This window comes from Diadema antillarum, unplaced genomic scaffold (genome assembly GCF_040938485.1).
Source record: "Diadema antillarum isolate AM-2024a unplaced genomic scaffold, OU_Dant_1.0 seq00000105_RagTag, whole genome shotgun sequence".
NCBI classification, from domain to species: Eukaryota; Metazoa; Echinodermata; class Echinoidea; order Diadematoida; family Diadematidae; genus Diadema; species Diadema antillarum.
The window spans coordinates 707,442-721,932 of NW_027271191.1; the positions used below are offsets into that span (position 1 = coordinate 707,442).

Below are 14,491 nucleotides of genomic sequence, written 5' to 3' on the forward strand. Positions count from 1 at the left end.
TCCGTTCGAAAATATGTGCAAAAGTGTAAATCTGAGCTGTATTTTGTGAAGGTGTTTGAAATTTTACCCTCATGGAAAGCCGGTTTTATCACTTTTCTCCTTATTTCCGCAAAATGAAACTAATATGCTATCATCTTCAAGTATAGTTCTTTATAAATTTATATGTCAGATTAGCGTACAATCACTTACATTCAACTAATTTTGATATCTATTTCAGCAATATTTGAGCAATTTCTATTCGCGCACCCCCCCGAGCCTTCACCATTGTCTACCGCCCATCGTTTGTAAATAGGGATAGCGAAAAGTAATTACCATCACAAAGACATATCTTCCTTGGAAAGTGGCTGGTGATTATGCAATGAGACACGAGTCAATTGTCTTCGCATCTGAGCGGGGGGGGGGGCCTTCAATTCTCAGTCGTGGATCATGCGATCCTCGCGAAAATTTGCACTAAGGTAGAGGCCAATGTAATCTACAAGACTGTATAGTGAGATTTTTCACAGGGACTGTATAGTACTGGTTGAGGTGGGGATTCAGATATGAACATTCCTAAGTGAGATAATGAGAAACCTCATATGAAATATGAAATATGAAAGTATGTAATTGTGTAAATGTAAGTGTAATTTTAAGAAGGATTCAACGTTTATTTGATGAAAATTGGTTTTCAAATGGCTGAGATATCCAAAAAAGTGATAATAATAAAAGACGACAGGCCACGCCTTTTATTCGGATCTCTTTGTTTCACCTTGTTTTTGGATATCTCAGCCATTTCAAAACCGATTTTCATCAAATAAACTTTTGATACCCCTTAGAATTGCATGCTCTTTGACTTATAGAGTGGTTTCTGAATATCTCGCAAAAGCTAAATCCTCACCTCAACCAGAACTGTACACACCCTTTTATTTATGTATTTTATATTAATTAATTCATGCAAAAGTAATTTTTTTTTTGGCCTATAAATCAAAAAATAAAGCTCCAAGACTTCTAATTTTTGTTGAACATTGTATTCTTTTCAAATCCTCAACAACAATGTTGAAGCAAAAATTCAGCTTCATAATTATTTCTTATGTATTCTATTGTTTATTCAATTTCTTATGTATTTCTTTTTTTCTCTTTGTTTTTGTTGTTTTTTTCATCAAAATTTGTTGCTGAAACTTCTTAAAGCATAATCAGGCTAAAATAAATCATTATCAGCCACTGAAAGTAAAAATATTGATTTTTTATGAATTAATTGCAAAAACACAATTTTCATTGGATTTGTTCACAAAATCATGTTTTTGAGTAATTTTTGGGTCGACAAATATTTGTCAAAGGTGCATGGTTTAAAAACGGTATGGCCGGAAGTGACAAATTTGATCTCAAAAGTTGCGAGATACTTGAAAGAAAAAAAAATCATAAAATGTCGCAGCAAGAGCATCACACGTTGCAGAGTAATCACGTGAAACATAGGGGGGGGGGGGGGGCAAATGCCCCCCCCCCACACACACACACACCATTGGGAATATGGTTAAGCATTTTTTTTTTTCTGAAACTGTGGAGGAATCTTAAGTCTTTCTGTCTTTGCTTTATTTTGCTTTTCTATCCAACAGACAAGAGAGAGAAGAAGGAAAGTGATATTGGGCCTCTGTCAGCCCACAAGTGGTCACGTGTGTTCCGGGGCCTCAAGCCATTCCTCAGGCCATTTGGAGAGAGTGGAGAGGGCCGTCTGGACTTCTACCATCGTTCCCTCAGCAAGGCGGTTCGAAGAAAGTGAGACCTGCGAATAGAAACTGTAACATATGTAGTTCTAATTGTTTGTCTCTGTGCCTCTGCCACAAGATGTTGCTGGAGGCATTATGTTTTTGTTTTCATCTTTGCATGATCCAATAACCAATCTGTTACATATCACCAAGTTTTGTTTGTAAATGTGCCTTTGTGTCTCCAACAAGACAAAACTAGGAGGTAAATTGATGTGAAAGCCAATCTAATTTTTTGAATTCATGAGTTTTACAGAGTTGTTTGGGGAAAACGCAAACTCCAAACTGTTTTGCTACTGCTATAGCACCAGTATCTGAATCGTTGACTTTGATATTTTGCTAATTGCTAGTCTTGTCATTATGCTTGCAACTATATCATCTGGGCCCCGTTTTATCAAAAGATAATATCAATTTTAAATTTCCTCACCACACAGGCTGTCATTAATTGTAACTCTTTATAAAACAGGGCCCTGATATATTATATCACAATCTTATTGTTATCATACTATCTCTCTATTCTAGCAGGTGTACTGATAATACAAACAAATAGATAAAACCAAAGCAGTCAAGTACTGAAACTGTGTTGCAATGTTTCGATGCTCCTAATGTACTGACTTGTCTCCTCTAGGTATTTCAAGACCACACTTGGAGCTGATGATGACAAGCAGTATAACTGGTGGCATACAAAACTGGCCGATTACTTCCAACGAACCACAGCAATAGAGCGCAAATGTGAGGTAAGGGATGCAGGACTTTAACCCATTGAGGATGGCATGATTTTGCTATAACATGCATTTCCTATAGACACTTGCCTACTCTGGACTAGTCTTCACTGGGTAAATACATATTGCAAGAGACTGCTTGCCCTCCCCAGTTTTACAGTGTAGCTTATCAGCCATTGTTTCATCATTATACCCCTGCCACACATAGTGTGAAGGGGGTATATAGGAATCACCGTGATGTTGGTCAGGCGGGCAGTCAGTCGGTCTGTTGCAAAATCTTGCGTCGCGAACTCCTCCTACAGTTTTGAAGCAATTTAAATGAAACTTAGGTAAATGATGATATTGAGGTATAGATGTGCAAGACATGTTTTTTGTGTTTGTCGGACAGTGCGTTGCCATGGTAATCATGATTTTACCAAAACCTTGTGGATTGAATAACTTCCATAGTATTAAAGCAATCAATTTCAAAATTGGTATCTATGTTTGTACTTGACAAAGTGTTGCCATGGTAACCGCATATTTTCTTCGAAATCTTGTGGAGTGCACAACTTCCACAGTTTTGAAGCAATTGAAATCAAATTTGGTAGGCATTATGGCCTTGAGTCATAGATATGGAACAGATAATTTTTGTGTTTGTCGGACAAAGCGTTGCCATGGTAACCATAATTTTACCAAAACCTTGTGGATTGAATAACTTCCACATCATTCAAGCAATTAAGGTCAAATTTAGTATGTATGATGATCGGAAGGTGTAGTTATGCAAGACACCAATGCGTTGATATAAGAAAATGTGTTTCCATGGTAACCACTCATTTTTGTATCAAATTGTTGTATCAAATTGAACCATTTAATCTATGAAGGTGAAATTTGGTGTGTATGATGCTCTTTCCGTGTAGTTTTGCAGAATGTCCTTTGTATTTGTATCGGACAATGCGTTGCCATGATAACCACTTTTTTTAAAAATCCTGTGGCGTGAACTTCTTTCACAGTTTTCAGGCAATTGAGACCAAATTTGGTAGGCATTCTGGCCCTGAGGTATAGATATGGAACGCATAATTTTTGTGTTTGTCACACAAACCGTTGCCATGGTAATCACAATTTTACCAAAACCTTGCAGATCAAATAACTTTTCCATCGTCCAAGCAATTAAAGCTATGAAGGTCAAATTTGGTGTGTATGATGGTCTTTAAGTGTAGTGATGCTGGGGGAAAGCATGTTCCCATTTGCTGTAAGTTTTTATACTCAGTGTCACCTCTGTAATTGTACAGTAAACTAGAATTATTCTGTTTCCAATTCGACAAGTGCACAAATTTGGTATTAATGTCATTGCCCTCATGACATCACATACTATAAAGCAACACTAGGGGCGAGGGTATTAATCACCTTCAGTGATGATTCTAGTTTTTTATGTTTTGCGCCTGTGCCAATGTGAGACACCTGTGTCACCACAATTAGGGCTATTTTTGTGCTTGTCTCAAGCGACTACAGCATCATTCACCGATGTCTGAAGATAACTGTAATGCTCATTTGGTTTGACATTTGAACAAGTGTGTGTTCAACATTTTGTTTTTGTCCTTTCTGCCTCAAGAATACTAGTGCTCTGCCTCATACCTGGCATACAGGGCTCTGCACTAACGGTGGCCCGGTGGCCCGGGGCCACCAAAAATGAAAAGTCGGGCCACCAAATTTCCAAAAAGTTCAAATTTGGTGGCCCGCCTCGGGCCCTCAACATTTTTTGAAAAGTAGGGGCCTATGTCAATAAATTCGTAACTTTTTGTGCCGGAAGTGCATAAATGCATGCAGTGAGTGTGTGACTCTTTAAAAAAAAAAACAGGACTTTTTTAGTGTTGTTTTCTTTTTCGGGCCACCAAATTTTTCTCTCGGGCCACCAAAAATTTGAAATTGATAATTTTGGTGGCCCCATTGGGCCACCAAAACAAAAAGTTAGTGTGGAGCCCTGCCTATGCGATTCCCTCGTATCAAAGTTTTGACAATATTCTGCGTGAAAACATGTTATGACTTCTTAGTTATTCCGTTAGGTTGACTTAGAAGTTGGTAATTCAGAAGTGAACTTCACATACAGATGCAATTTATTGACACATGTTGAATTCACCATATGTGAAAACACTACTTGTGTGTGTTGTGTAATAACCCAAAGCCAAGCAGCATTCTTGAACTCATGCAAGTGTTTGTTTCTATTTCCTAGTAATATCAAGGTATTCTATTAATTTATAGTAACAGACCATTATCTTTCATTACTTCTTGCCTCATGAACATTGGCCGAAAACATTAATTTAGTCATGCTAGTTCACTAGTCACTGTGTTAGAATGGTAACTATCACATAAAGTGTCTTTCTCTTTTGGACCCAAACAAAATATATAGCAATGTAGTGACAGTAACAAGATTAGCCATGAGGATTTAGTGACACAGACTGATCAGTGACCGATTTTTTGGAGAGATAGATTCTACATCACGCATAAAGCCAGTAGACTAAAAAAGTGAGCTTTCAATAGTAATCTTCATGTGCTGATACTGTAAAACATGATATATTCACGGCATGAAAATTTCGCGAAGTGGAACCGATGACCTTTCTCGCGGCATGAAATTTTCGCGAATTGCCACTGACATCCAGTAAATATAGTGTAGGCAAGCATGCATTTTAATTTCGCGAATGTTTACACTCGCGAAATTTGCAAAATCAAAGTACACATGAACATTCCTCATTTTACAGTCGTCTCAAACTGAGACTAAGAGGGAAGACCACTGTAGCACATGCTAGTGACTTGACCATATCTCTGTCTTGTGTTCTTTTTTCACTCATCACCTCCAGGAGTATCCCTTCCACCTGAGTGTCATCAATGATGAGAAGCGACTTGCTGACTTCCTGACGGAATGGCCCGTCTTTGATAACTTCTACCAGCAGGAATTCAGTGCTGACCTGCTGGCGTACTGGAGGAAGGTAGGACCGAAGAAAAGTGTCTTTCTTTGAATGTAACACCTGTGGGCATCTTGTTACAGGGCTGTTTGTTCTAAAGAAATTAGATGGACTGACATTATTTGAGTGCATTAATGTGCATGACTGGATGTGATGGCTGGCATGATTAATTGATGAGAGAACTCATTTTCATTTTCCTTGTGCTGTTTAGGAAGGTCTGCAAAGAGCAATAAGGGGTTTGGAATACATTCTGGAAAATCAATATATCATATCAATCTGTTTAATAGTGCGCATGTGTGTGTGTTTTTAAAGTGCTTTGGAAACTTTGAGTCCATCATTTTAATATGGCATTTCATTGTCAAGCCAACAAGCATTCCATTGACATATTCATGGTGTATTTGTGTTTCTGTTTCTGTTTATTTTATTGTATTTTTTTGGACATACATGAGCAACTTTGCATTGCATGTCTTTGCACTGACTCCCAGTTTATCTACATGGATATTAAATACTAATGTATGTCCTGTGCTAACTTCAGGCTGGTGGTCCTAAGAACATGGAGGATCGCTACAGGAAAGCCCTGGAGAGCTTGGAGAGTGACCCAGAATTTCCGAGGGAAGAGCTGGCCATTCGCTATGAGAAGGTTGCCCGTGTTGTGTAAGTGGGAAATGGTCATTCCATCAGCACTGTTTTGGGAGGGTGACATGTTTCTGTACTTTGTTTACAAGACAGTTACTGTCAAAGCATTGCAGTTGTATGCAGAACGTTTCATTTAAGAAATATGTAGAACGTTTAATAATTGAAAGATTCTAGTAAGCTGTCTTGTGATTTAGGATGAGTGCCAAAGTGTTGATGCACTATTTGTAAGGTGAATACACAAAGGCAATGCCTTTAAACATGTTGACATATGTGGCAGTTTGGAAGCTTTTACCATGTTTGCCAAATCTTGAGATGTTTTTGTCAACTTTATGCAAAATTTAAAATGTATTGATGCTCCACCTTTTTTAACATAGAAATATAGAAACATGTCTCCAGATGATGATAAGTATACAGATGTTATTTATGTTTGTAAAAACACTTGAAAACTTACATTTTAAATTCATGTACCTCATATCATATCACATGTACATATTTGTGGCCATTTGACATTGATGTATTAAAGTCACTTTTTTTCATTATTTCATGAAGAAATACATTCAAGTCAGTTGTAATCAGAACAAAGGTGTTGTAGACATAGATCTTCACTTGTGTTTACAAGAAGAGACATAGATGATTATAAAAGTCAAATTGAAACTGTAGGAAAGCATTGTCTTATGTGCTGTCCATGCTGGTTATGTAAGAGCGCCATGAGCATCATTCTTGATGGACTTCAGCACATTATAAAAGCCCACTATTATTATTACCGCCACCAAGGAAGGAGGTTATGTTTTCGTTACCATTGGTTTATTTGTTAGTTAGTTTGTTTGTTTGTTTGTCCGTGTGCAAAATAACTCAAAAAGTAGTTAACGGATTTGGATGAAAGTTGCAGGAAAGGTTGAGAATGACACAAGGAACAGATGATTAAATTTTGGTAGTGATCCGGAAATTATTATGGATTATATGAAGGATTTTCGTTATTTTGCCACGTAGAGTCAATGAACTTGGGAGTTTAAGCTGCGCATTTTTGAAATTTTCATGCACGCACTAAAGTGTGTGCTCTAGTTTCTGCTGGGCCGAGGCGCGCCACGCATCTGAGGGTTTATGACGTAACAAAGGCTTCTATATTGGGAAATCGGGCGATTTTTCAGTGGGTGGAAATAAATGATCTTTATGGAAGAGCAAGATCATCGGTGGAAAGTAACTGCTTGGCGGAGGTCTGCGCTCTCAGAGTGCTTTTCTAGGTATTATTATTATTGTTATTATTATTATTATTATTATTATCATCATCATCTTCATCATCATCATTATTATCATTATTATTATTATTGACAGTTTTTGTTTGTTGGTGGTATTGTATACTGTAGGATGCAAGCTGCCCAGCTGGAGACAGGCTACTCCATCCTTGAGAGGGCAGTGAGTCTGGAGACGGATGAGCTTGGGGCTCGGGAGGAGCGCTTGATGGTTCTTTATGACCTCATCGCCAGCTGGAACAATGAGGTACAGTATGAGGCTGCCGTTTTTATCATGTATGTTCTCCCCAGAGGACAGAAGAAAGAAGAAACAAACAGCACTTTGCTTGCTCCAAGGAGAAAGTATAAATCTGGGGGCATATATTGTGTGAGAGTTCTCGTATGGAGATTGCCCAGTACCAAAAAGAGTGGCTCAAAGTATAAATCATGTGGCAAATATTTTGATGTTAGTTCTTATATAGAGATTGCCTAGTCACCAAAATTAGTAGCTCAAAGTATGAATCTAGCAGTGAATATTCATGCGATAGTTCTTGTATGGAGATTCCCAACCAGTGGCGGATCCAGGGCCCCCCCCCCCCTTTATTTATTTTCATTTTTCATTTTTTTTAACAAAAGAAATAAAAAGAAAAAATTGGGGGAGAGGTGCGTGTGCCCCCCTTTTATTTTGTTAAGGCGCCCCCTCTACAGAATTCCTGGATCCACCCCTGCCAACCACCAACATGAGTGGCTCAAGGTACAAATCTAGGGGCAAATATTCATATGAGAGTTCTCATATGGAGATTGCCCAGTCACCAAAATGAGTATGATTATAGATTTAAAACCAGTGGTGGTAATATAGCCTTACTACGATTGCCTCACACTACCTCTGATTGAATCAATTGTGAATGAAAAGATATTGGTAGCAGTGACAAGAACCCTTAGTATGTCTCATTATGAATTGATTACTGCTTAGCAAATGGAATTACATATTAAAGTGCATTGACAGACTGGAATGATGGTTGTCATTTGTTTGTAGTGTATGTTCATTTCACTTTTCACTGACTTTATATTCATTGCAAACATAACAAAACTAAAGGAAAAAATGAGGAGTAAATAAAGGACACTTCATGGCATGTGGTTTTTTTTTGTTTCCACCAGCTGCTCACCCTTCATGACTGGATCACCAGCAAGATGTTTCCCCAGCTGCGCCCTTCCATCTCCTTTCGTCGTAAGGCCCTCGCCATCAGCGCCAAGTTCCTGGACAGGGGAGAGAGCTTTAAGGTGAGTATTTGCCCTGTAGGAGACCCTTTTTTTTTCGGGGGGGGGGGGGGGGGGGTTCATAGGCATGATGGGCTGGGGGCAGGAGACTGAAGTTGCATTTAGAGTTCGTATCAAGGTGTATTTTAGTTGTTTAGCCTGTCAGCTTGTGTTTTCATATTGGCATCCAGGTTATGTTGTAGTAAATATGACTGATTGTATGTACAGTCAAACCTGCAGTAAGCACTTGTGTTTGCTTTAACTGCCTGCCCATAGTGACCACATGGACACCCCCCACAAAGGGAATGTGTAGTTGAGAACCTGTTCGCTATGTCCACCTGCCCAGTGCAACCAAAGATCACAGATTCAGCTTCTTTTGGATGCATGAACAGTGTGCACATTGACCGCTCAATCAATGAGAGTTGGTCAGCTCAGTAGTCAGCTCAGTGACCACCTGCCTATAACAGCCCCATTTTGTATTTCCCCTGTGCTGTTGTTAACAACAAGTTTTGATTGTACTTTGATATGATATGTTTAGATATTTTATTTTTCTTTTCTGTATGACAAAAGTCAGCATGGTATCAAAATAAGCACAGCAAGACTCGACGTAAGAAATGCATGACATACATAACAATAGTGGCTCTTATCCTTTTCTTGCATCGGTGGTACTTCACTGCAGGATGCTTGTTTTTTAAAGAATTAGATGTGCAGTGAATCATGACTCTGTGACTGCCTATTTAGTAGTGAAGGTTGTGAACTATGCCTTGAGTATTCACATTGATCGCATGATTGCTATTCATATTTTATGTGTCTGCAGTTCAAGCACGCATTCTCACTCATGAAGCTGGCGTTCAATCTCAAAACATGGTATGTCCTGCGTGGAGACAATGAGCTGACGGCACGAGAGGCCATGGATCTGGGATTTGCAAGTCTCAAGGAGGCAAAGGGGATCTTTCAAGAGGTGATTGCCCCTCCCAACTTGTAATTCGGTGGTTATGTGTCAGAGATACCCTTGATGTTACATATATTTGAAGCTTGTAGGCGACTCATCTGTAATGCATTTTGAAGTCTTTGGAATTTTTGTTGAAATTTGTGGATTTTTCATTACTGGTCGCAATGCCAGCTACAATCCAAGACAGGTCAGATAATGTAATGTGTTGCAGGATACAGCTTTCTAAGGGAAAATTATTTGGATTAAAAGACAAACCTGGTATTAGATGTCCCTCTTCCTTACATTGTGTGCATATCATTGAATTTATGTCCATGCATCTAGAGTATCTAGCAAATCATAAAATCACTTCACTTGCACATATGCATCTGTGATAACTTTTCACCACGTTATCTAAGCTGAACCCTTTCTGTGCCAGGAACTGTTAACAGTGTGTACAAAACTAGGGAGTTTTCAGTGCTAGTGGGCACTCAAAGCACACACAGGGTTAAAGCACAGCAAATAGACACATACAGAGGCAAGTACATTGGCATTCAAAGGTCACTAATTTGATTCCTAAGCTTGGAATAAACCTAAAGATCAGAATAGTGACTCACAAGTACAGATGGACATTTTCCACTTGCAGTGTTTAAGATTTTATATCCTTTGGATCATTTTCACTATTACACAAATTTATTTTCATTGTCCCAGGGAAAAACAAGCAGTGCCTTTCGGTTCAGGAGCAGCAGTTGTAGAAATGTTCTCTACGTACAAGACCATGTTAACCCTAACTAGGCCGGGCTATTTAGGTAGTTGATAGAGCCAGGGGGGGGCCTCCCAGGCCCCCCTTCCAGATCTCGGCCGTCGACCGCGCGATCGCGACGAAAATTGGCACACACATTGCCTATGATGTAATCTAAAATACCATGAAGTTAATTTTTAAAAAAAAATCATCATTTATGCTAAATTATGCTAATTTATGCATAATGTGCATGAAATCAGACTATTTTGTATAAATCACTAAATAAAGCTCAAAACAGGCACATTTTTTGTGTAGATATTCTTTTTAGTGTCCTTAGCAAAGTAATTAAAAAAAATTGTGATATCAGAAAAAATTCTTAAGTATTTTGTTGTTTTTTTGAATTTCTTATGTGTTTCATTGTTTTTTAGACTTTATGTTTTTCATTGTTTTTTTGATGAAATTTGTCCGCGACATCGCTCCGAACAAGAAAATATGTTATTCATTGATTTTAATCAATAAAACACCGAAATAATCATGCTTTTATGAAATTTGCCTGTAAGCACAGTTTGCATTGAAATTGTCCACGAATTTTATACATTTTTGAGCAATTTTTGGTCTGACATGCATGTACATATTTATGCGTAAATTCGGAACCGCGCGCCCGGGCGTTGCAGATTTGATGTCAAAAGATGCGGGAGACTCGAAAGAAAAAAGTCACGAAACGTCGCGGCGATAGCTTTTTGCGATTGCGATACATCGCGCGGAACGTCGAGGGGGGGGGGCCTCGGAGGCCCCCCCCCCGGCCTAGTTAGGGTTAAAAGCATTGATACCTACACTCTAATGGAAGATTAAAGATTGAACCAATTACCATTGCACCACCACATACTTTCTCATCACCTCTACACTTGTGATGATAATGATGTCCTCATTTATGTTGTGCTCCTAGGACAATTTTATTTCACAGGGCTTTACTATAAGAAATGGCAGGAGAATCATTTAGATCATTTACATAGTTAAGGTATCACATGTAAGCTGCATATTAGGGTTCTGACAACTTAATTGATAGTCAATTCATTTTACTTGCTTCATCTGACATGATCCTTCCAAGCATAGCTACACCCATTATCCTTCTCTCTTTTCTCTATATACCTTTCTCTTCAGCTGAATGACAAAGGACATATTGCAGAGTGTTTGATGAATGAAGCCTTACTTGTTGGTGAAACAAAACAAGTGGATGCTCTGGAGGTAGGTTGTGGAAATTTCTTGATTTTAAAATGTGAAAATTAGCTGGAGTTAGATGGAAAGTAGGCTTTGACAACATTTTATATTTGTCCTGTTTTGAACTTTGTTTCTTTGTGTAGAAATGTGATGATAATGTTTTAATTTTCCATGATTGTTTTGGAATTGACATTGATATAGGTGAAGTGTGTGGTTAGAATGTGCCTGATAAGAGGTTAAATGGTACTTCGTTAATTTGATGTGATGCCAGCAGCATGCTGCAACAATGCAAGTTTTGCATTTCGCCTTGGAAAAAAAAAATAGCAATGAAACACGATAACTGGTGTATAATTAAATATTTGTCGCAGTTCTGGATCACTTAGGAAATATGCCTGTACATTAAGAGCAGTGCAATTGTCCCTGCTCACTTGTCAGATTACTAATACATGGAATGAATGGCCTTTTACCAAGAACTTTACCCAACACTCCCATTTCCTGATCGTAAGTCTATACAAGGCAAGACGACACATTTCATTTATACATAACTTCACATAACATTCTTGAGAATTCAATGTGTGATTCTCCTAATGAAACAGTATCCCTCAGCAATGTCGTCATTAAATTATTTTCTCTCATACTGTGACAGTTGAGCAGCAGTAGGTTATAAACTGTGTGGTGTGATCAAGGCAGCTGAAGTGCAAAATACATAACATCGTGATTACATAATCTCTATATTGATATAGTACAGGCAAATTGTATGTTATGCTGATACCTACTGTAGTGTAAACGCAAAAATTTTCAAAGGACATTAACTTTCGCGCTTCTTTCTCAAACTGTAATTCTGGTTAGCGCGAATTCTAAAATCCGCAAAAAGATCTCCACAATTTTTTCGGCACATTTTTTAATGGGATTACAACTGCGCAGCGCGAATTCATGAACCCGCAAATATGTTTTTGAGTCGCTCAATGTAAAAAACTAATCGCGTGAAAATATCAATGTTTAGGGTATATTGCCACAAATGCTCAGAGAATAATTGTCTCACCACCACTCACCACTCACCACTCACCACAAGTGAGAGCTTGCTAAACCTCACTCAATTTTCCCCTGAACATGTTTTTTTTTTTTTTTTTTTTTCCCCACCCTGGCAGCTTCACAAGCAGGCAGAGGAGCTGTGCCTAGAGGCTTATGGTGAGATGAGCGTCCTTGCCAGCCGCCTCTTCACCAACACTGGGATCCTGCTGGAGGAGATGAACATGCGGGAGGAGGCCTATGATTATTTCCTCCGAGCCAGGGATGTGAAAGTTGCGGTGAGTTTTTGTTTGTTTTTGTTTCTTTTGTCTTGTTTTGTTTTGTGCAGGATTTACATAGATCTCTCAGAGAGATGGTTCAGCTTTCTTTATCTTTAAAGTAATGATTTTTATAGAAGAATGTATATGCTGATACTCTTTCTGAGTGTGTACTGTGTCTGACACTCTGTATTAAACTGTCCGCCACCTTTCGTGATGAATTTAGATTATGTGCAGCATTCTGTTTTTGAGTAATCGAAAGTGGAAACTTTTTAAAAAGTATTCTTTGTTTTTTAATGAACATTTCTGTGACAATGGCGTTACTAACAGAGACTGTCTGCTAGATAAGTGACGACAGATTTATGTGTTGCTTTCTTGCAGGTGTTTGGCAAGGAGCATCCCCAGACACAGAGGTTGGACAGGGTCCTAAAAGAGGATGAGTATGCTGCCATCGCAAGGCGAAGGAATACCATCATTGATGACAATCAGCACTACTAGCGTCACCCCCTGCATATGACTTCATGAGCTGTCTTCTGCAGGAAACCTTGAGCCTACATATCTTGGTGTCTTACCGAGTAGGAAGATGGCATTCTTGTCTTTCCCTGTTTCCCTGTGTTCGATATTTATGAAGGCTGATGAACCTCCTGTGTAGTTTAAACCTTAAGTATAGATTGGTCAATCTTTAGACAAACTTTCAGAATATGAAGCTGTACCTAATTGTTTCATCTCATTTTGAAAATATTCCCCTTTCCCTTTTTATCATAATGTTTCTATATTATTTTAATGGTATCTGGCCATTCAGTAACTTGCAAGCTTGAAGGCATTATTGTTTTGCAGAACATGTTTGTTTAGCGACACATTGACATTATCATTAAGCAAGAACATGTTGGCGGTATTTTTCAGTGACACATGTTGATATTATTGTTGAATGACACATTTTCATTTCCCCCCCTAAGGAGGAATGAGCAAGCAAATGAGAAAAATGAATGAAACCAAATATACCAGTATGCAAAAGAATTTCATGTGATTTTTTACATAAGTGCATATTGTTAGGGTAAGATGTTAAAAAAGTTACTTACTCACCTGCATCTGTTCTTCGATTTACACAACTCTGTGTTAAGGTAACCAAGTGTCTTTCCCGTTATGGTTCAAATGATTTTCACTGGTTAAACCAAGAAGAAAGTCCCATGACCCCCCCCCCATCTTGGCCAATTTCCTGCATTTGTATGAAGACTGAACAAATCGACAGTTTCATCCAAGTTGAGTAAAAGCCAATTAATCATGAAATTGGGATGTCTTCCTTCACCTGTGGTAATAACTATTTACTTTCAAAAAAAATCTTTGAGAAAGTGCAAAAATCATAATTCATCATATCTCTATGACCTTATTTTATCAATGTAATTATCATTCTCATACTTCTGCCACATTTTGTTGAAGGAAGTGGTTTGCTTTTGACTGTTCACTGAACCATGTGTCCTTTTGTCTATCAATTTGCTGGTACATCTTTTGCAATATTCATCAATAATTATACTTGGAATTTGTATGGTATCAGTAGACATTGAGCATGTGATTAAAACTTCTAATCTGTAATGTCAAGAGGCTGTATTTTCACATTTAAAGATGTGATTTTGAACATGATGTGGAGGTATGCGCTGAAAAACAAATCATGGTTTCATTTTACATGGTTCGCATGTCGGATGTAAAGATCCAATTCTGGAAGTCTACCATTTTCGCCCTGTCTTGTAAGAAATGTTGTGTGAAAGGAATCAGCATGCTGCCGTTTGTTATGTACATAATTTAT

The 14,491-nt window shown here is 38.3% G+C and overlaps 1 protein-coding gene across 1 annotated transcript in view; it reads left to right on the plus strand.

Annotated features, from left to right (window-relative positions):
• The window catches only part of LOC139726940 (telomerase protein component 1-like), a 36,924-nt gene extending 23,591 nt beyond the window's left edge, over positions 1–13,333 (plus strand). The window contains exons 15-24 of the mRNA XM_071637926.1: positions 1,590–1,749; positions 2,365–2,473; positions 5,290–5,418; positions 5,930–6,048; positions 7,395–7,527; positions 8,418–8,540; positions 9,334–9,477; positions 11,348–11,431; positions 12,553–12,711; positions 13,072–13,333. Coding sequence (XP_071494027.1) covers positions 1,590–1,749; positions 2,365–2,473; positions 5,290–5,418; positions 5,930–6,048; positions 7,395–7,527; positions 8,418–8,540; positions 9,334–9,477; positions 11,348–11,431; positions 12,553–12,711; positions 13,072–13,188 — 1,277 coding nt within the window. The 3' untranslated portion in view covers positions 13,189–13,333. The remainder of the gene's footprint in view (positions 1–1,589; positions 1,750–2,364; positions 2,474–5,289; positions 5,419–5,929; positions 6,049–7,394; positions 7,528–8,417; positions 8,541–9,333; positions 9,478–11,347; positions 11,432–12,552; positions 12,712–13,071) is intronic.
• Positions 13,334–14,491: the final 1,158 nt, after the last annotated feature.